The sequence below is a fragment of the Phalaenopsis equestris genome, unplaced genomic scaffold (assembly GCF_001263595.1).
Source record: "Phalaenopsis equestris unplaced genomic scaffold, ASM126359v1 Scaffold199307, whole genome shotgun sequence".
NCBI lineage: Eukaryota > Viridiplantae > Streptophyta > Magnoliopsida > Asparagales > Orchidaceae > Phalaenopsis > Phalaenopsis equestris.
This window is the reverse complement of record NW_018219187.1, coordinates 147,044-170,045: the sequence shown is the minus strand read 5'-3', so window position 1 is coordinate 170,045 and position 23,002 is coordinate 147,044. Positions and strand designations below refer to the sequence as shown.

General features: G+C 35.5%; 1 protein-coding gene across 6 annotated transcripts in view; it reads left to right on the top strand.

Moving 5' to 3' along the window:
• LOC110035712 overlaps nucleotides 1-23,002 on the top strand; it is a 59,829-nt gene that overhangs the window by 9,102 nt on the left and 27,725 nt on the right. For 4 of the 6 annotated variants that reach the window (XM_020739987.1, XM_020739985.1, XM_020739986.1 and 1 more), the window contains 5 exons: nucleotides 5,851-6,268; nucleotides 13,529-13,702; nucleotides 19,149-19,222; nucleotides 19,366-19,442; nucleotides 19,516-19,587. In XM_020739987.1, the coding sequence (XP_020595646.1) occupies nucleotides 5,946-6,268; nucleotides 13,529-13,702; nucleotides 19,149-19,222; nucleotides 19,366-19,442; nucleotides 19,516-19,587 (720 nt within the window). In that variant the 5' untranslated portion in view covers nucleotides 5,851-5,945. The remainder of the gene's footprint in view (nucleotides 1-5,850; nucleotides 6,269-13,528; nucleotides 13,703-19,148; nucleotides 19,223-19,365; nucleotides 19,443-19,515; nucleotides 19,588-23,002) is intronic. The other 2 variants (XM_020739989.1, XM_020739990.1) reach the window with 1 other exon arrangement.

Genomic DNA, 23,002 nt, shown 5'->3' with positions numbered 1-23,002 from the left:
CTAAAGCATCCTGCATTGTTTCTATTCTGGCTCGCCTCCGGGCCTGAGTTCAGCCTACAAGGTGAGCATTTTCTTTCACAATTTACTATTAGTGTTCTAGATTGTATATTGCATATATATAAAGAAGTGTGGTATTTTCTTATTATATTTTTTCGCCGTTTTCACTTCAACATCGCCGATCGTTAACGTAATGTCGTTACCTCGTGTTCCAAGGTATAAAATGGGCGTGGGAGTAATTTTTAAAATATACATCATTGCCAAAAGGCTCAACTTCCTGTCCATGGGAATTGAGTTTTGTTTAGGGAAATTACAGACTCGTATAAAAAGATTTTTTTATAAAAATCAGGGGATTTAAGTACCTATTTTATGAAACACGAGTACTTTTTGGGGGAATTAAGCACCATTCACGGAAAGTAAAATACATATTCGACAAAATTTGTGCTTGTGATTTGGTTTTTCGCAGATGCACTGAATCCCTTTAGTGTTTTATAGATCGTGGGATAAATAGTTTTTTTTTTGCTCCCCGACTGTAGTGTCTCACAACACTTACCAACATGTCTTATAGATAGCTGGGCAGGTTGGCATTCTCTTGGTGCCCCCAAAATGGGGGTAGATGCTAGGAGGTTGCCAAAATTTGGATGATTTGGACTTGTAAAAAACTTAATGTTTTGAATTATTTGAACTCGAAAAGATATTTGAAAATTTTGACCTTTTATAATTTAGCCTTCTAGGGTTCAAAAATGAATTCAAATTGGTATTTTCAATTTTTGGCTCCAAGTGCTTAAAAATATTGGAAATTTGGTTTTTAAATTTAGGCTCCGAGGGCTGAAAATATTTAAATTTGGGTTTTTAAAATTAGGCCTTGAGGACTTGAAATTATTTTAAAATTGAGTTTTTTAGATCAAGCTCCTTGTCACAACCTTTTAGGCTCCGAGGGCTGAAAATATTTAAATTTGGGGTTTTTAAAATTAGGCATTGAGGACTTGAAATTATTTTAAAATTGACTTTTTTAGATCAAGCTCCTTGTCACAACCTAATCCAGAACTTAGAATTAATCAATCTAGGAATAAACAGTGGAACGGTGAAAATTAAAAGTTTTTAATATTCATTTTCTATAACTAACATTTAATAAATGAAAAAGTAACTAATAATTAATTAAAACAATACAGTTCAAATTTTTCTCATTTCTGGTTGTTCCCCATCTTTTATAAATATTTTCACTTCTATCGCTAATTTTTTAATCAGTTAATTAAACATAAAAATTTAGTTTAATACAACAGTAAACTAAGCAAAACTAGTGAATTCTCATACTGCTAAATTATAATAATTCAATGAAAAATGAGACAATGCATACCAATTAATTTATATAAAAAATATAAGAGCATTTAACTGTTTGCACTATTTAATTTGATCATTTAAGGTAATTTTAAACTTTTACTATATCTCACTATATAGTTTACCTATCAATATATTTATTTATGTATTTATTTGTCATATGAGCACCGTTTAAATTGTATCATTTAAGGTACTTCAATATCAATATCTTTTTTTATTTATGTGAACATATAACTTAGCGTTCTACTGTTATTACCATAAAGAGGTGACTTCATAGTCAAGCATGCACATTCAAGCAATGAAAATAGTAAATCTCATTCTTATTTTCTTTTCATCCCATCAATAACCTGAATTATTCATTTAAATGACATGAAAATATCCGTGACATACACTCAATATGAGCAATTGAGCATAAAGAGTCAGCAAAATGTATCTAAACAAGTCATAGACTGAATTAGATTTAGAAGAAATCAAATACTACTACAATTTAAAAATTTAAGTACTCACCTTGATCATAGATGATTGCTTGCTCTTAACTGGATCTCTTCTCTTAAATTAGTACATATAAAATATAAAATATTAAATTATCACTTTGCTTACTTTAATTTAATTATCAACTATTCTTATATTACACTATTTTAATTAAGATTTCAATACTTAAACCATAAATTATTGAAATTAATATTAATATCACAAAATACTATTAGAATTAAAATCCTAACCTTTCTTTTTTGCCGTCAACCATTTTTTTAGATCTAAATTTGAATATTTTACTACTTGAATCCTTACAAAATAAATTTCCCATTAAATACACACACATAATTATTTATATAACAATATATTGACTTACTAAAATACTAAGCATACCTTTTTATAATTTTTGGCCTCCGCCCTAGCCTACGCACGATACCATGCTCCATCCTCTTTCGACCGCTAATCTTTGCGCAGGGACTTCTGCTTTCGCACGATTCAATTTAGAGCAGCGCACGCAACGCCGCTTCCTCCTACTTCTTTTCACGGCTTCAACTCCCTTGCTCCTCTTCTTTCCGCACGCAACACAACGTCACAAGTTTGACTCCTTCATTCCTCTTCCTCTGCACCCTAGCAAAGCATTATTTTCCTCCACTACTTCGCACAGAGGTAGTGCATGCGAGGTTCGCCTTTTTACCTGCACGCAGAGACCTCGACTCTACTTCCTCTTCTCCAAGAGCACGTCTAAGCCACCACAAGTATGGTTCGGCCTCTTCACCGCCCACATGAAGTCCTCTGCCCTCTTTCTTCTTCGGCACGGTTCGATCCTGTACCGCAAGCCCTCATGTAGCTTCCCTTCGACTAGAGTTCGACGTCGAAATAGGTAAGTGACACTCACTGCTCCTTTGTTTCCTCTTCTTTCTTTTTCTTTCTTTCTTCATCTCCTCCACTGTCGGGTTCGTTGATTTGAATGAGGTGAAATGTTGAAATAGTGTGAAATAAATCTCTTATGAGAGTCTCTTCCAACAACCAACACCTATTATTATTGTTATTATTATTATTTTTAATTAATATCTTTTATTTGTTTATTATGAAAAGTTTAGTTATAAAACTCATGTGGTTTGAAAATTAATTCAAATTTGAGTTTTTCAAACCTAGGTTCTTAATGGGTTGAAACATAATTCAAATGTGAAGCTTTTAAATTTGAAAGGTCGCCATCGATTTCACAATATAATCTACTAGCTAAAAGAAGACAATCCTTTTTGTAAATTCAAGATCAGAATAATTTTTGCAAATATCTCAATATTTAAATGATTTCAAAGGCGTACAAATTTTAGGAAATTAAATGCAACACGTGGAGATCTGTGAGAGTATTTTAAAACTTATATGAGTGAAAATTTGGATATTCTCAGGGTGTAAATTTAAAACATCTTAATAAATTAGTTAGCTATTCATGATATCAGATTTCTTCATATGCCATTTTGAAATACATTCTCTCTCAAATTCATATTTTAAAAGATCATCCACGTCGTTTAAAGCCTATAAAATTCTTGAAATTCTGCAAATATATAAAATCATACCTGCATGGGCTCCAGCTAAAATTCGAAATGTTTTATAAAATAGCATAGGAATGCTATGCGGGTTAAGGCCAAAGTTGCACTCAAATAAGCTCATATTTTGAAAACAATCAATCACTCCTTCCTGTCCAGAGGGCAGAGTTGTCAGTCCAACTTACGCAGTCCAATCTTTATCTTAAGGACTGGAGTTGACTAGTCTAGTAAGCTTTAATAATGTCAAAATTATATATATATAGATAATAATTTGCAGATCCAAATTGCCTAGTTCGATCTCCTCCTTGTTAGGAGGGGAGTTGACAAGACTAATGTACTAAAATTATGAAAATTGACAAATTTTAAAAGAATCATGAGCATAAATATTTCAAATATTCAAATCTTCGAGTGACTGTGTTGATTGCGAATCTCAATCGGAGGAGCAAATTTTAAAACAAAATTTCAAAGTAACAAATTAAGCATTGAAGTAAAATTAATCACTTTAAAAGTTAAAGCAAATTACATTCACTATTCGAAATTGTTTGTTAAGAGTAACAAACTTTTGATTTATTTCATCTCACAAAAGTGCTAATGTCATATTGAGAGTATCATATTCACGCTCAATGTAATTTTACCTCAGTAAGGGCCTGGTCTGAGTCCCTTGTCTCTATGGTTCATCTCACAAAAGTGCTAATGTCATATTGAGAGTCCCTTGTCTCTATGATTTGACCCAAAGGCTCCCCAAAATTGTGGTTATGGTTAAAGCATTTTGACTGGGCAGTTGCAGTCAAATGACACTACTGTATTACGGTTACGCCTATAGCCCACATGTTCTCAAACAACTTTATGTCATTTGAGTTGTGAATAATAAGGTTACATCTGATTAACACAAATCTTCTGTTAGTTAGGATTGACTTATATTTGTCCCCTTAGACAAGCATTCACCCCAGATCTATAAGGGTGATTTGCATGATGTAACCCTTGCTGATGTTGGGTCGACTACCTCCTCTGAATAAGTTGATCAGGGATTACAATGACCTGGGATGGCGAAAGTGTGAGTTCTTGATTAGGTTCGTCATTATTTCTCCATCATTCGTTTTAAACTTCAAGTGATAAATTTACACCTTGAACTGCATGTCTGCTGCTATTATATGCCGATTATTATGTTAAATGACTAGCCTTAATCGAAAGTGATCTCATGCTTTTAGGAAATGTAATTAGTCATAGGTGTGGCGCCTGTGAGAAACCTCGAACTCCAAATCAGAAGTCATTGTAAAATGAGGGTGAAATCTCTGGGTAGTGTTTTATCTACAATCCAAAATGTCTTTTGCAAGTTTGATCCTCAAAGCTCTCAATAATAAGCAGAGTCAGGAGTGTCGAAATTTTCGAAGCCCACATAGAGGTATGCTAGCTCTGATACCAAATGATATCGGGGCTTAACCGAACACCAATATAAAACAAATATTATTGTTGAATTTAAATTTAAAATTACAACAATATAAGGTAGAAATCATAAATTGTAACAAACACAAGGCGCAAACTAGAACTAGGGTCAGATCGAGGGTGTTGGCGGTGCTAGCTAGGGGTTAAGAAGGTGGTGGCAGCAAGGGGGGAGGAAAAAGATCTGGTTTGTGGATTTTCTAGGGGTCGACAGCAATGGGAGAGTGGTGGAAGGGGCGGTTCTGGGTAATGTTAACAAGGAGGGAGGACGGGGATGGCTAGGAAGGCTGGGTTGAGGCTGGCGGGCAGTCAGAATGAGGAAAAACAACAACTGGGCGGTTTTTCCAGGGAAGCAACAGTAAGGTGGAGCGGCGAGAGGAAGGAAATCGGTGTGAGAAGCGGATGAGGATGGTATCGAAAGTTTAAACATCACCTCTGAAAGGAGATATGGCTAGAGCACGTGTCAGAACCCTTGGATACAATATTAGACAGGAAAAGGGAGATGCTAATAGCTGTCCTGAAACAAGCACAACAAAAAAACTGAAATCTAAACACAATAAAATAGAAATATATGTCCTAGATAACTAAGAGTGGCCTCTCCATAGGCGGCCGTTTCTTGGCTTGGAGGGACAGTTGACTCCTCAGAAGCCTGGACCAGTTGAGTCCAGTTTCACCCAGGTGTTCGCGCCCCCAACAGATGCCTACGCAAATATATATCTTTTTTCATGGATAATTTTGTTTTATTTTCCTAAGATCAATCTAGGGTACATCTCACTTTCCTGTACGTTATTCTCTTCATAACTCATTTTCTTTTAAAAATTTCATTAATCTTTTCTCAAAGTAGCATTTGAACTCTTTCAATTAATTGAAGTTTCTTTTTAGTTATAAAGGCAAGCCAACTACATCTATTACTTTTCAATTGTACTACTTTTCATGTGGCTATTTTAGGCTCCATCTTTTGTTAAGTTGGTGTTATTTCAACTTTCATCCCCAGTAACTCTTGATAAATGTAGCCACTAACTTTCATTTATTTTGGCAAAACATGATATTTCAGGTTTAATTTGATGGGTGAAAATTTGGTCGTACCTATGCACTCTGGATGAGTATCTGTTCCTGGAAGCAATCAAATCATATTCAGCTAAAACTCTGATGGCTTATAAGAGTATTGGGCCTGCTATAGCTTGTGACAAAGGACGTTACAAAGAGCAAAGTAAACTTTTGTGTTCATACTCAAAATTAATACGAGGCGGATGTTATCATAAAACACAAAAGAATTTGTTGAAAATATTCAGGGAAGGAAGTTTTTTCAGATTAGTACATTCTTGTTCGCCATACTTTGGTAGGCACTGCAATGAAAAACTATATACTTGCTGCCACAACAGAGGACGAGTTGGGTCATGCCATCTTACAAAAACTCCAAGCAGTGAAACTAAAATATGTTCGAGGAAGGATTGCTGCTCAGATGTCGCTAGGTATGTTTATCCCGCCAGTCTATTTATTGGTGTGATTATTTAATTTTTTTTTTATTTGACTTAACATACATTTGCAAGTTTGAGGTGATCACCGCAACAATGTTGATTGTAAATTTATTAGTCAATGAAAGAATATAGATAGAGCTCTCTATCACATGGAAGGTTGACTGTATTTAAAACTATGAAGCACGGACACAGACACGGTGACGCGGACATGACACGATACAATACGACGGCGCGACATAATTTGAAAAATAGGACGTGATATGACAGATATTTTTTTTATATTTAATAATTGATTAATATAATTATATATTTTTAATATTTTCTACTAAAGACATCACAAAACAACAAATGCACTTATCAAGAAAACTTTATAAGCATAAAAGTTATTTATGACAATATTAAAATTACATTCAAAATATCAAAAAATTACCAAAACACTTAACACCAATGTCATACATAATAAAATGAAAATGCTAAAATTTAATAAAATAATTATCACTAATTGGAGTAAATGCATTTAGTATTGGTGTCATCATTTGTGCTAGCTCCATTTCCCTCATCAATAACACCTTCACTTTCATCAACAAAAAAATACTGCTTGTAAGCATGGCTTATCAAGAGAAAGATTAGCAACTTCAAGGATTCCAATATTCTCCATTGTAGCCAAGGCATCTCCACCAACATCCCATATCATTTTGTCGCCTTGAGAATGTTCTAAGCTTCTCCTAGACAGAAGATGGAGATTTATATACATACCACCCAATTCTTATGCATGAACATCCATAACACCTAAACTTCTATTATTACATACAGGCCAAATTCCTCATGCATAAAAATGTGTATTTCACCATTTAAACAGCACAATGTTAGTGTTTGTGATGTGAAGTGAAGAACTTGGGTTGTATGTATGTTTGCTCCAAAATTAAAAGAAAACCGCAAGTTATTCTGCCTCCCGTCCAAAAAAAAAAAAGAAAACCAAATTTCAAAAAGAAAGTCAAATGTGAAGTGAAGGATTTGGGTGGTATGCAGTTAAATGCTTCAAAATTAAAAAGAAAAGCGCAAGTTTTCTGCCTTCCATCCAAAAAAAAAAAAGAGAGCACATTTCGAAAAGAAACTGCATGTGAAGTGAAGGATTGGGGTGGTATGTATGTAAATGCTCCAAAATTAAGGAAAATTGCATGTTATTCTGCCTCTCTTCCAAAAAAAAAAAATATTTTTAAAAGAAAGTTGCACGTACCGCATGCGTGGATCATTCTTGGCTCCCGTTGCCTCTCTCTAGATCGTCCTTAGCTGAGCGTTGAAACTCTGGACCGCGAGGGAGTTCGTGTAGAAGCTTTCTATTGTGAGGCTCTTGATCACAAGGCGATTCAATCAGTGATGACGAAGTGACGCTTGAAGCTTTGGATTGTGTGGCGACTCGATTAGCGACACTCGAAGCTCTGGATCGCAAGGCAAAGCAAAGCTCGAGCGACTCGATTAATGACACTCGATGATGATGTTGCTTGCTTCGATAGGCTGCTGCGAGGCTTTGGTAAAACCTAAACACCTTCAAATATCGACACGTTGGATTCTGCTTCATCACTCGACTTTTATTTGTCGTGTCTATGCCTGGAGTCAAGTGGTGTCCGAGAAGGCAGAACTGCCTACACCTGTATCAAGTGTCGCACATGTGCACGACTTCTTTTTGGGAGTGTCAGTGCTTCATAGATTTAAAGAAAGCTTAGCCCAAATTAATTTTGACTTGCTAAATGATACCAAATTTGGATGGATTAGAGCTACATTAACACATTACCCCTTGTAGTTCACTTATTTCATCGCCATCATCAATGGACTTATGCCATGTTTTTGATGCCAATCTTATGAATCCTTGGTCTCCATTTAATCTTTTTTGTTGCTACACAAGCTTTTACTTAGGGCTCGTTTTAGACCTCGTTGCTATGGTTTTTTTTGTGGTTTTTACGTCTTGGAGAAGCAGAAGCAGCGTTTGATTCCCCTTTATTGCCAACATTACACCGGTCAGACTGCATTGAGTCGAATGCGGAAACGGAAGGGGGATGTACAATCCACGACTGGAGCTCCATTGCAAAGTGCATTTGACGTCGCCGTCCCTTTAGATTTTCGATAATCCCACTCCATATATCCTCGCATATACCCTCGCCACTCCTCCTTTCTCACCCGCATCGCTCGGGTTGAAAGCTGGTTCCACTCCCCTCCGTTCGACGCTGACGTCTTGTTGCAACTTCCCGGTGAAGTTTTCTCCTCTATGAATTTTTTTTTGGCTTCATTCGCTGCATACCTTTGCGTTTCTTGTTTTCTCTGTGAAAATTTTGACGTTTTAGGCGTATTGCATATGCTTTGATGCAAAGTTGAGGTTTGCAAAGTAGATTAGTTAACATCATTCTTACCTGTTCTGATCCATCAGTAGAAGCAATGAGGTAAAATATATATGAGCAATGCTCACTTATTTATTTCAGATTTTTTTGTTGGTCTATTTTATTTGGATAGTTGTATGAGCACCGTTTTCAGTTTTTTTGACAAAATATGTTGGTTGAATTATTTGCTTTTGCTTTCTTCTCATTGTGGAGTAATATTTTGGGGGAAGAATGTTGAGCACTGCTTATTTTCTTTACTTTATATGATACTTTTACAAGTAGAATTGCATATGCTTTGTTGCACAATTGAAGTTTACTTGACAGATAAGTTAGCGAAAACTTTACCTGTTCTAATCAATCAATAGAAGCAATGAGATAAAATATATATGAGCAATGCTTATCTATTTATTTTAGTTTTTTTGTTGGCTTATTTTATTTAGATGGATATATAAGCACTTGTTTTAAGTTTCTCTGATAAATTTTACTACTCGAATTGTTTGCTCTTGCCTCTTGCTCAGCGTGGAATAATATCTTAAGGGGAGAATGTTGAACTCTATTTCTTCTTTTAAGTTTATTTGAGACCTTTATAAATAGAATTGCATATGATATGCTGTACATTTGAAGGTTTATATGATAGATAAGCTATCTGCATTCTAACATGTCCTGATCATACAACAGAAGCAATGTGGTGAAATATATATGGCAATGCTTATATTTTTGTTTTAGATATTTTTGTTGGTTTATTTTGTTTGGATAGTTATATGAGCACTGATTTTTAGTTTTTCTAACAAATTATGCAGTTCGAATTGTTTAGAATGTTGAGAATTATTTATTTTCTTAAGTTTTTCTAGGATTTTTATAAATAGAATTACAAATAATTTGTTGCACATTTAAAAGTTTATATGATAGATAAGTTAGGAGCATCCTTACATATCTTGATCAATCAACAGAAGCAATGACGTGAAAAATATATGAGCAATATTCATCTGTTTATTTTAGATATCTTTGTTGGTTTATTTTGTTTGGATAGGTATATGAGCATTTGGTTTTAGTTTTTTGGATAAATTATGCTGACCAAATTGCTCAGAATGTTGAGCACTGTTTTTTTTAGTTTTCTACAACTGATACCTTTATAAATAGAATTGCATATGTTTTGCTGTACATTTCAAGTATACATGATAGATAAGTTAGCCGCATTCTGATCTGTTCTCATGAATCAACTAAAGCAATGTGATGAATTATATATGAGCAATGCTCATATGTTTGTTTGATATTTCTTTATTGGTTTCTTTTATCTTGATAATTATATGAGCACTTATTTTGAGTTTTTTTTAACAATGTATGCTGATCGAATTGTTTGCTCTGACCTCCTCATAGTGGAGTAATATTTTTGCGAGAGAATATTAAGTACTGTTTCTTTTTTTATAGTTTTTTTCTCCTGAAACTTTTATAAATAGAATTGTATATGCTTACTGCATATTCGAAGTTTGCATGATAGATAAGTTAGCAATATCATAACCTGTTCTGATCAATCAGTAGTAGCAATGGGATGAAATGTATATGAACAATGTTCATTTGTTTGTCTCAAATTTCTTTGTTTTATTTTGTTTGGATAGATATGTGAGTGCTGGTTTTAAGTTTTTCTGACAAATTATGCTGACCGAATTGTTTGCTCTTGTCTTCTGCTCAGTGTGGAGTAATATCATAGGGAGAGAATGTTGATCACTGCTTTCTCTTTTTTAACTATTTTCTTCTGTTGAGACTTTGAATAGAATTGCATATGCTATACTGTACATTTGAAGTTTGCATGATCAAATATTAGAAGCTATGAAATATAGTACATTTCAACATTGTTTATCTGTTTTTTTCATAATTTTATGTGTACCTACGATCCATATGCATTCACTGAGCATATGTGCCAGATAAGATATCAAATGAAGGATGACATTCAAATGTTTTTTAGAGCGATGATGGAAAATAACTATGAAAGGGCTCAACCAATCAACACTTGTCAAATTTAAATTGGTGATGTTATTTTTCCACAGATATTACTTGTCGTCAAAGAATACGTTTAAGTGTTTATTCAATTTGAGAAAACGGTAATTATGAATGGAGTCTTCTTTGGTTAAGAGATCTCATTGTGTTCTAATTGTTATCTCGAGGATCCAAATTGGCTAGCACGATAGAAACATAAAATTGGTTATGATATCTTATCTAACACGTGTTCGTATTAGTGCTTGGATATGCATAACAAGTACATTAAAAATTTTGAAATAAAAAAAATGAACAATGCTCATATGTATTCATGTCATTGCTTCTACTGATTGATCAGGATATGTATAGATGCGACTAACTTATATATAATGTAATTTTCAAATATGCAACAAAGCATCTACAATTCAATTTATAAAATTCTCAGCATAAGAAAACTATAAAAAAGAGAAACTGTGTTCAACACCTCACAAAAATGAGGTCAACAGGAGTCAAGAGCAAGCACTTCGGCCATAATTTTTCAAAAAAAACTGAAATTTAGTTTTCACATATTTTTCTAAACAAAATAAAACACAATGAAATCTGAAATTGACTTGCATGGATGATTTACATGATCTCATTACTTCGGATGTTTTGTCGACTTGTTGGTTGCCTGGTTTCTGTTTTCGACGAGTCTTCCAAAATGTGATTTGGTGGACACATTTCACATTTCTTGTGAAATGTTTACTGGACCGATTATGAAAAAAAAAAACATAACAAAGGGCTTAATTGATTACTAAATGTGAATGCGGAAAAAAAATGACTATGCTAATTTGACATAGATACTGCCTAGTCTTTATACCTACTAACACAATTTGTAATCATGGATGGAGCTATCTTTGACATCTATGAACTGATTTCGAGCTCTATTTTTACTTTTTATTTGACATACTATTGCTTTGGTTCATGTATTGTTGTTTTACATGCCAAGTTATGTCGCTACATTTCTCTTTTTTCACTTAGATATTAGATGGGTAAACAAAAATGTGAGATATATGCTATTTGGGATAGAGAGACGAAGATAATTTTCTGTGAGTAATGCTTAAAAGAGGTAGAAAATGACAACAGAACAAAAACACATTTCAATAAAGAAGATTGACAAAATATAACCAAACTCTTTTAAGATAGAACAGGTAGATTGTACAACAGAACTCAACTGAAAAATAAATGAGATTAGTCTCAAAAGGATTTGATATTGTGGAAGGAGCTCAAGAGAGGGGCTACTGGTTTAAGATGAGATCCCATTAGAAAAACAGTTGATGCATCCGAAGAGTGGTGATAAGAGAAGATTTCAGTAAGTAGAATATCTTACATTCAATATTTCTTAATTTTAAATTTAGTTTCTTAGAAGACCAATTTATCCATTGTAAATTTTACTTAATGCAAAGAAATTTAGACTTGTTGATATTGACCCGGAGCTGGAAAAGCTAGATACTATGCTCCTTGGTGTTGTAGCAACAGGGGTCAACGTTTGGGCCACAACAGAAGAGCCCACCTAATTTAGTGCTTGAATATGCTCATTTGTACGAGGTCTATGAGGAACAACCGGAAGAAAAAGGGAGCAAGGGGAGTCCAATCGCTTCAACCAACCTGCACCCTCGACACAAAAGGGGAAAAAATAGAAGTAAAGTTAGGGCAGCTCATCCATCCTAACAGGTATCTGCAGTAGCATTACTTCGAGTGCCTGCACTGCTCTCCATGCATATCCAACAATGACAGATGTTGTCAAGCTGCTGGACTCAATTCTAGAAATTTCTTAGGACATGCCCCCTTTACTTATTTGCTGTAAAATTTTTGGAGGATCGAAACAAGCGAGAAGCTTTCTTCAGCCTGCTCTCTGAGCGGAGGATTCCTTACCTCCGTTAGTTTTTAGACAGTTCGATTAGTTATATGTCATGCATATGTTTTCTTGTTAATTTGTATTATAACAGAGTGACTATTTGTAGTATTTGATATTTCTATTGTAAACTATGACTTGTGTCTACTATTTACGACGTTTGAATATTTTTGGATTTCCTTATTTTTAAAACTTTCATTGCGCTCATTTTGAGCATTTACCTGCATTGAGAATAACATATACTTCTGAAATAAACTTAATAATATTCTTTCAGTAAAAATTGAAATTCCAAATGCATTTTTTTATTTTAGTAATAATAAGCCCTCTATTGGTCTATTTTTTAACTACGTATGTAAAACTTGCACATCTTCCATTAGGACGCTTCAATATACCTCATCCTAGATATCTTTTTATAAATAACTCTATTGCCAACTTCAGTAGCCTATTTTGATAGGAAAGTTTTTGGCTTGTTCTGCAACTATTCCAATTACTCGCCCTTGCAAAAATCACACATGATTAATAATTTAACATACTTTTGGTGCACACCTTTCCCCCTTAAATCCCACCAAATCAATCATTGTAATTCAAGCTTTTTTCAAGATGTAAATAAGAGTTAGGTGTAGATTGTTTCCTTTCTCCGCTTTCTTCTTCTTTATTGTCTTAATGCATAAGCTATATCCAAATAATAGTGAAATCGATAGTGTTTTTTTTTTTAATATGATAGATTATTTGAATTTTTAGTTAAAGGCAAGGGATTCTTTGTAGGCATTTTAGGCAGGACAAGCGAACAACCAAGTTTGAATTTTTAGCATTTAAAAGATGCGTGTGTGACGTTCATCTCTGAATCCATGTTTAAGTGAGTTACCACAAAGATATATGCAATTATCAAAATTTTTCCAGCATGTAAATATAAATCTTGCAATGTAGATTCAACTTATTTCTGCTTCTTGTGTTATTTGCATTATTTGGTTAGGATGTGACCCGCCAATGATTTCTTGGTTCTTCTATTTGTAGTTGTCAAATGGAAGATGAGAAGGATGAAGGATATGGTTCTCAGTTGTGCGAGCAAGTGCTATCTGGAAGAGTATATCACCCAAATCAAGGCCTAGCTGCAGCTTGTAAATTTGTTTATAATGATGCGAAGTTTGTAAATGAAAGGGCACGGAATGACATTATTTTGCTTTCACGGTATCATTCATCTTTGCTGTGGTTTAGGTTGAGCGTTGAATTGTCATTGCCATGACTTGCCTGTTTTCCGTTTGTTGATTACCTTGAAAAATCTTTTGGGAGTTATTTTCTTAGTGTAAAATTGTTTTGAATAATTGCAGGACAACTTTGTAATGTGTTTGGTACGAGCTAAATTGTTGCAATTACTTTTACCATCAGCCTATCTTTTTCTTAATTCATTTCTCAATGTTCCTGCAAAGTATTTTTATAAAATTTAATTTTCTGGTATTTTTCTTATAATTTTAGACATTTTCTATGTATCAACTTGAATTATTTTACTCACCTGTGTGACTAGAATATGCTATAAGTATAACCGCTTTTTTACCTGTTATTTTCTCACATCTCAAGTACTCAGCCAAGTATTTATCATTGAACATCATAAAGAATTACAAGCTGAAAATATGTAAGAGAATTAACTGTCTAAGCAGTTGTTATGCCTAAAAGAGAGAATCTCATCTGGAAGAGTTTCAGGTCTCTCACTTGATCGAATGATTAAATCATTTGATAAAAGAATAAGAAGAGTCTTCACATTCTATGGGGGTGTTTTTGTAGCTCTTTTTAGTAGGATTATCATGTGGATTTAATGTAAATCTAGCCAACGCAAATTGCAGGGGAGCTAAATCCAGCTGTTCTCTAAATACATTTTTTTATCGTAAATCCCGGATTTACTAAATTCGTTCAAGAGGTGGATTCAAGGGATTTAAGGAATACGAATGTGTGTGGATTGTCTCTTCCCAAGCTCATCTCTTCTTTTGTCGCTCGTTGCACAGGAGAAAATCGAAGGGGAATCGTTGCCTTGTCACTTACCACATAGAAGAAACTCTACGCAGATTGATGCCCCTGTCACTTGTCACATAGTAGAAAATCGATGCGATCTCTCTTCTCTCCCAATTTTCTGCTGTCCTCTGTCGTCGACTTCACCAGGAAGAAGAAAGGTCAGCTCATCATCTTCTTATTTCTCCTCGTTCTTCATTTGTAAGGCTATGTGGCCTTGAAACTTTCTCTCCCCAGCACATTATTTGCACATTTCTTGGCACCCACGGTTCAGACCTGTAGAAGTTGGAAGTATTAGCTAATAACAATATGTTTGATTAACAAATCCTTTTATTATATGTGATGGACAAGGAAACCCGGCAAGGAATGGAACCCAGGTAGCCAGATTATTACTGTTTGGACCACATGTAGAAATCTAGGATGATTTGGAGATGGATCCTTATGACTAGCAATTTTATTTATTATATGTGATGCATATTATAAATATAAACTCACATCCACCCTAGGTTTGTACATGTAGAAAGTAATGATTAGATACAGACAAATTCATCTCTGGCAAACACGTGTAAGTTTTTTCTTATGTTTGTATAATTTATCATATGATAAAATTGAATTAGGTCACTTTTAAAAGTCTTGGGACAAAGCAACATATTGATAAGATATTATTTCGGATATTATTCAAACAAGTATTTGAAGATGGTTAAACATGATTCCAGCATTATTTAAACACATTCAGCAAATGTTGGAAACTTTTTCTGGCCAAATCAAACAATTATTTGAACTCGGTTTAACAATGTACTAAATAATGCCTGAAGCAGATTTAAATGATATTTAAATATGATTCAATCACAATACAATTCTATTGTGATGTTTTATCTTAACCAATTAATTTATTAAGTTGAATTAAGTATTATTTGTTTTATATTGAATGAAAGAAGTAAAATAGAAATAACAAATTATTCTTTAGAAAACTGAACAAAATATAGAAATTAAAATGTTTTCTATTAAATTTCTGATAAAGCATGTTTACAAACTTATTGACATTGATTATAATAAATTTAATTTGAAATTAATCATAATGTGTCGCTTGATGGAGTATGTCCAACAATTTCAATTTCTTTCAATAGAATATCACATTAATTTAAAAGTTATATTGTTTAATTTATTTATATTGAACCATATGAAGTAAATATTTATATCTACTTAATCTTAAAGTAATATGATTTTTAAAATAGGGCTAATTGAATGTGGTTAATGCTGAAGAAGTTGTGAGTAATGACAATTAGACTACAAATGATAAACATAACAGTATGATTGTTCCTAAAATAGCAGACTTTGAGTATATGACAAATGATTAAGTGATCATGAATTATCAAATATAATTTACATAATGTCAAATACGTTTCTCATATAAGAGAACTTCTATAATTTGTATTATTTCTTCACAAAACTTTCATTTGAAATTTGTCATACTATTGACTTTCACATGAAATTAATTTTGTTAATTTTGATTATCCTGTAGTGATGAAGAGTCTCAAAATGAAATTTAGTTCAAAGTGGCACCTGAACTCCAAAATTAAAGTATTTCAATTCATAATGGAAAGATAAAGAGTGCAACCAAAGCTCCAAAATTGTCAGGACAACATAATAATGTTCTTGCAGAGTTGCTTCTCAAACAATTTCAATTTGGAAATATATCATTAATTAGATTGAGGAGGGAAAATTAAATTTTGTGTTTGAGGCACTAAACAGACGTTTAGGTACCACTTACAGGAGGCAATGATGATGACATATTTCAAAAATATGAAGACCGATGTTAGGATGATGTCTTATCCATCGAATTATAGTGGTTGGAGTTAGGGATGAAAGTCTATATATGCCGATAACAACTGATAAAATTTAGAATGAGATTGTACCATTAACTAATCATATTAATTTTCTCTACATAATTAATCAAACTTATATGAGAATTTAATTATAAACAAATTTTTATTGGGTAATCTAAACTTTACACGATTTCTAAAAAAACCCTTCCACCAGTATGGGATTTTTGAGAGGATCTGTGTGGATAATATAACAATAGATAATGGAGCCATGCGTTCCAATCAAGAGCTCTACCTAGATTAGAGTGAATGAGAGGAAATGACTACGCCTATTGATGATTTTATGTCCGTGAATGGAGTAGTCTTTGATGAGATGATTGTGCATGTTCAAGCACCGGAAAATTATTTATGTCCTTGGGGATGTGAGGAAATCGAAGACATCAAGCATATAGTGGCGAATTGCAAAGTGCTGTAGGAAATATTCAAAGCTCTTAGCAGATGGGGATTTCAAATGCCGGAGGTTCACTCGGAAGTGCAAACGTTCAGGTGCGTGGCTTCTCTCCCGAAGGCTCAGTTTCTTATTGATTGTTCGTACTGTAATACCGTCTATCAGAGTTGGAGGAGCACGAATGTTAAAAAGCATGGTAGATCCCATGGGACGCCCACCACCATGGTTGCTACAGTTCTTGAATCCCTCACCAAAATGTTTACTTACCCAATTGTGGATCACTGGAGCACTTCTCGGCCGGATAGGTTGTTGTCTTTAACATGTTGGTGGCTCCCCCTCCCGGTTGGATTAAGTTTAATGTGGATGATGCTTTGCTTTTAAATTGCATTGCTGTTATTGGTGCTGTTGGACGTGAGGAGCAGGGGCAACTTGTGGTGGCTTGCGATATACAATTCCTGCATTGGGATGCTTCCCGAACTGAAATGGAGGCCATTTTAGCTATCAAGGACTGCATTAGCCTGTGAATGTATGAATTGAAAGGAGCGGTAATCGAGGGGGATAACCTGAACATCATTAAACTTTCTCGTCAAAGCATGAAAGAAACTACGTGGCGGGAAGCGTCTATGGATGATGATGAACTAGCTTTTTTTAACTTTTTTAAACAACCTCTTTTTTGTTATACTTCTAGTGATTTCAACAAAGCTGTCCATTTTTTGTGCTCAACATGCTTTGGATAGTTCTTTTTTGTGGGGATAGGTCGGAATGTCCTCTTTTGCTTTCGTCTTTGCTAAGGGATGACAACTCCAGTTTTGGTTAGTATCCTTTGCTTTTTAAAGCTGTGGGCTTGTTTACTTGAAATTTTTGTTGCTTATTTTAATGCAAAATGCACACCCTTCACGGATGTTCAAATGAACGAAGAGTGACCATACAAGCATTAGCTAGTCAACCGAGTGGTTGCAAACATTCAATCACAAGAGTCCATCCGAGAAAACAGAAAGATAAAATAAAAACAAATATTGATAACATCACAACATTGTTGGAGACAGTTAACAAAAATGCGTAGTTGTTTCAACAAATCGTGGAATATCATTCCCTGTACACAATAGATGAATGTGTGACAAAGCTTGACGATATTCCAAACATTTATAGTGAAGCTATAATTGTCTTTCATGAAATACTAAAAAAATGATAATGGAAAAAAAATATATCTCATGAAATAAGATGACTCGTTGCGACACAATTAGATTGAATTTGTACTTGTGTCTTATCCTCGCTTGTACACTAAAAAAATTCTTAACAAATTGCTAACAAATTTTTGATAATTTTGATAAAATTTTCTTTATCAATTTAGTAAAATCCTTAGCTTTAGAGAGCTTTGAATAGCTCTAAAATCTGGGGCAAATTATAATTTTTGATCTAATGTCCACATCAGTTCTCTTCTACAAAATTCTTTACTGTGGACAGGTGAAGTGATGAAACGATGGATGATATGCCCAATTAATCAGAGATGATATGATCTTTATGGAATCCCAACAAGCTCATCTGGAAGTAGTTGTGTACGAAGTTGCATCTGCACTACTTTTCAAAGGTCCAAAAATCCATTTGAAAAAGCATCTATGCAAATTATTGGAGGCTTGAAATGCCTCAATTAAGTAAAATATCTTTAATGTAGAAAGTATGACCAATAAACATGTAAATGATCAAAACATTCATATACATAAAAAGTTTCATCTTTCTAATAATTATAATATGTCTTTGAGGCTTTGATTGTTAATATTAAGTAGATGGAGCGTAATTAGTGCATAAGATGTATGCATAAATATAACATCTTTTATTGTTACTTTGTGCTCAATGGCGAGCAATGATGTTAACATTCAAAGTTATATTTTGCAAATCACTGATCTCATTACTTAATAACATCTTTCCTTGTACTTGACAGGTTTCTCTTTATTTAATCTTGAGGCATGTGTGCGTATAATTTATTCTCCAGCTTTAGTAATTGTAATTTGATCTCATATTTAATAATAATATCTTTCTTTCCTCTGTAGTTGTGATACTATAATTACAATTAAAACTTCATCTGTCCTCTTGTTGCAAACTGTATATCTCTGATCTCTCTGGCATGTGCATGTATAATTTATACTCCAGCATTTTGGTGAGACATATGCTGCCTATGGGTTTCTACTCTCTACGTTTGTGGACTTGTGTAAAATGGTATATTACAGGCATGCCTATTTTGCCATCGATGGAGCTCATTGTATTTGCTTGCATCTGGCTGATTTTCAATAAATTATTTGCGTCCTTAGTATTGGTCTGTTTTTATGATGCCTGAATGTAAATTATTTTTGATGATCTTGCCCAGTGGCTTGACAAGGTTGAATGACCGTGCTCGACAAGATGTAGCTGTTATTGGCCTTGGATTTCTGAAGCTTGATGGTATGTTATTTTATTGTCATTGGTCATTATTTCTTTTTCAGATTATAAATATATATTCAGATTGGGTTTATATCTGTTAGGTTATGCATTCTGATTGAATCCGCATAACAATCACTGATTTATGTTTTTAATACTTTGGGAAGCTCGTGCAAGAGAGGACACAGAGAAGATTGACTACCACATGAGGAAGAAAGCTGCTTATTTGCGCAACGTAGCCACTGTATGTACTTTGCAAACAACTACCGGTGAATTTCATAAATTATGCTAAATGGGCAACCTTGTTTTGACATCAGATTTTAAAGGACAAAGCTCAGTCTAAATTGAAAAATGCAGCAGATAAGCACTGGAGTGATGGGGCTCTGGAGGTACTTAAGTAGTGTTTTAATCATGTTTATTGAATTTCATACATCTTATCAGCTGGCATATGTTTGGTGGGGAAACGTTTGTCCTAAAACCTGAGTTGAGCGTTGATGTGTTAATGATCACACTTTAGTTGGCTCTGCATGGATGGTTGCAAATTGATTGCATGCCCGAGTAAGAAAAATTCTGGTCCATGCCAGAAATGCTATTCAAATACATTAGAGCTGCATTTTTGGTAAATAATGCCCTGAAAACTGAAAAAAAAGGAAAAATTTTTTTTGGGGTTTTGCACTCAAACATCGTTTCAGCATGTATGTGTTGACCTCATTTTTAGTGAGGCCTAGTATTTCTCGTAGGAGTTAGGATCTAGCCTTAGGGGTCTTCCTGTTACTATCTTAGAACCTTAGAAAGGGGACCCGCCTCGTTTTAGAAATTCAACCCACTTTTAAATTTTTTTTGGGGTTTTGCACTCAAACATCGTTTCAGCATGTATGTGTTGACCTCATTTTTAGTGAGGCCTAGTATTTCTCGTAGGAGTTAGGATCTAGCCTTAGGGGTCTTCCTGTTACTATCTTAGAACCTTAGAAATGGGACCCGCCTCATTTTAGTTCGACCTACTTCCGTCCCCTTTTAGAGTTTCGCGCATGTGGTATCGACTTCTAGTACTTAGAAGGATGAAACCGACATGAGGAAACCCAAAAGGTATTCCTATAGAACCTTTCCGAGCTTTAGGGTGGCTTTAGGGTGGCCTTCTGCATAATTCGCACTCCCGCACGCACAAGCTTTGCAATTCGGAGTGTCGACGCGTCCGATCGCTACAATTCACATCGCTTGCACTGTTATTTGTCGAAGGCTCGAATAAATCTTTTGAGACGATCGATCGCGGATCGAACTTTTGTGAAATTTGAATTTTAACGTGTTTTCGACTCGATTGTCGACGACGTCGTCCGAGCGACCCCGGATGACGAAACGGACTGCACCGGCGCGTCCTGAACGTCGATTTTGCCCAGGGGGACACCCATTTTATTGCGTCCTTGCCCGACACTCTCTGCCCGCGGCCTTTTTTCCCGAAGCTGTGCCAGTCTCCTTGAGTCGTGGATTTCCTTTTCTTGGTAGTTTGACTCTGGGAAGCTTGTTCCCTGGTATACTGGAATGGCATTCCTTCTCTTCTTCCCGATACTTCCCTCGCTGCCATTACTCTCGCCGCTCGGTCCGAGAGACTTCGGTGGCTTCGCTTTCTATGAGCAGGGACTGTCCCTTTTTTTTCCTTGGCCCAATTCGAGTGTCGTGGACCGTTGGGTGTGATCTCTTTTCTTTTCTCCCCTCTTCTCTGCATATAAGGATAGCTTCCTTTGATTTTGAGGTTGTTGAAAAAGTTTGAAAAAAAAAAAAAAGAGGAGAGGAATTGATATTTTCGGCTGTGAGGAGATTAGAGAGGGAATTTCTCTGGGAGAGCATTTCTTTGAGGTGGTTTCTTGCATTGCTGTGCTTTACATTTGCATTGAGGAGGTACCTCTTCTTCCCTTTCTTTCCTGTGCCCTGGTTTCCTGAGTTTTTTTTTTCCCTCTGTCGAGCCTCGTCTTGCTCGGTTAAATAGAGGATATAGCATGTTGGATTCATTTTACTTGGGTATATTTTTGAGATATTCACTTCAAGTGCATTTGGAAATGAAAATGTGAGCATGTGTTAAAATTAGACTTGGTTATTTGCTTAAGTTAGGGAGTGCATCTTACTGTTTTATGCATGTTTGGGGGGCTCAGTTGCGGCATCCTGTTGCTTTCCCTGGTTCGGAATGTATGCTACGAGGGAATTTATTTAATTTAAAAAATTTTGTAGCTTGTTTTGAGGGCTTGACTTAGCTCCTCGTGATGCCTCACTCCTGTTCAAATATCTGTTGAAATCATATTTAGATATGCAGGTGATTCCTCGGCTTGGAGGCTTGGTTTTGGCTTGAAATGGCTAGAACTTCATTTTTTTTTATGAAAATTTGGATTTTAATATTGTATGTGTCTGGCTTTAGCTTTGTTTCTTGTTGGGCTGGCTGGCTTTATTTCTAGTTGTGGACTGGCTTTGGCTTTGTCTCTTGTTGGGCTGGATTTGGTTTTATTTCTAGTTGGAAATTGGCTTTAGCTTTGTTTCTTGTTAGGTTGGCTTGGGTTTTGTTTCTTGTTGGGTTCAGCTTTGGCTTTGATTCTTGATTGAGTTCGGTTTGGCTCTAGTTGGGAGCTCGGCTTTGGCTCTGGTTCTTGATTGAGCTCGGTTTGGCTCTAGTTGAGGGCTGGCTTTGGCTTTGGTTCTTGGTTGAGCTGGGTTTGGCTCTAGATGGGGAGCTGTGTTGGTTTTGTTTAGCCTTGCTGGGCTCGGTTTGGCTCTAGTGTGGGATGTGTTTGCTTGTTTTAGCTCTGCTGGACTGGTTGGGGGCTGGCTTTGGCTTTGTTTCTTTTTGAACTCGGTTTGGCTCTAGATGGGGAGCTGTGTTGATTTTGTTTGGCCTTGTTGGGCCCGGTTTAGCTCTAGTGTGGGCTGTGTTTGCTTGCTCTAGCTCTGCTGACTTGGTTTCATTCTAGTTGTTGGTCTTGATTTGCTCTGTTTGGCCTTTGCTGGCCTTGGATTGGCTCTGAGGTGGGGGTTGTGTTTGCTTGTTTTAGCCTTGTTGAGCTCGATTTTGGCTTTGTTTCTTGTTGGGCTCGATTTGGCTTTGATTGAGGGCTGTGTTGCTTTGTTCAGCCTTTACCCGAGGAGTGGTTGGGAGGTGGCTTTGGTTCCTACTCCTACCCGTGAGACCCATTGAAATTTCTTGAGTTTAGTTTATCCGCTCTTGTTGAGTTTGAATCATTTGAATGATCATAGGGGAGGTGGCTTTGCTGGCTTTGGTTCCTACTCCTTACCCGTGAGGTCTATTGCAGGTCTTTGGGTGTGATTTAGCTTTCCCTGCTAGGCTTGGATTGACTTGAGTGTTGTGGAGGAATCAAGTTTGCCATCCAAAATGAAAATCATACTTATTTCAATTACCCTTCCGTGTTCGTCAGGGGAGTGTTGTAGCGGCTATTGGTACTTCTCCTGTTTGCCCGAGCCGTGGACCCCTTTGTGCTCTGGGTTGCTGTAGCCGTGGGCCTTATTTGTGCATTGGTTGTGGGCTTTTACAGTTGTTTTCTGGGTTGCTGTAGCCGTGAGCTTCTCTGTGCCTTGAGTTGCTGTGGCCGTGGGCCTTGCTTGTGCTTTGGGTTGCCTTTGGTTGTGGGTCTTGGCAGTTGTCCCTTGCTTTAACTGTGAACCTCTTTTGTCCCTGTTCCTTGCCTTGGCCGAGAGCCTTGTGGGTTGTTTCCCCTTCTCTGTTGACCCTGGCCATGAGTGTTTATCTGGTTTTATGGGAAGATTTTGTGCTTATTTGGTGTATGAGGCTATCTATTAATCTGAAAG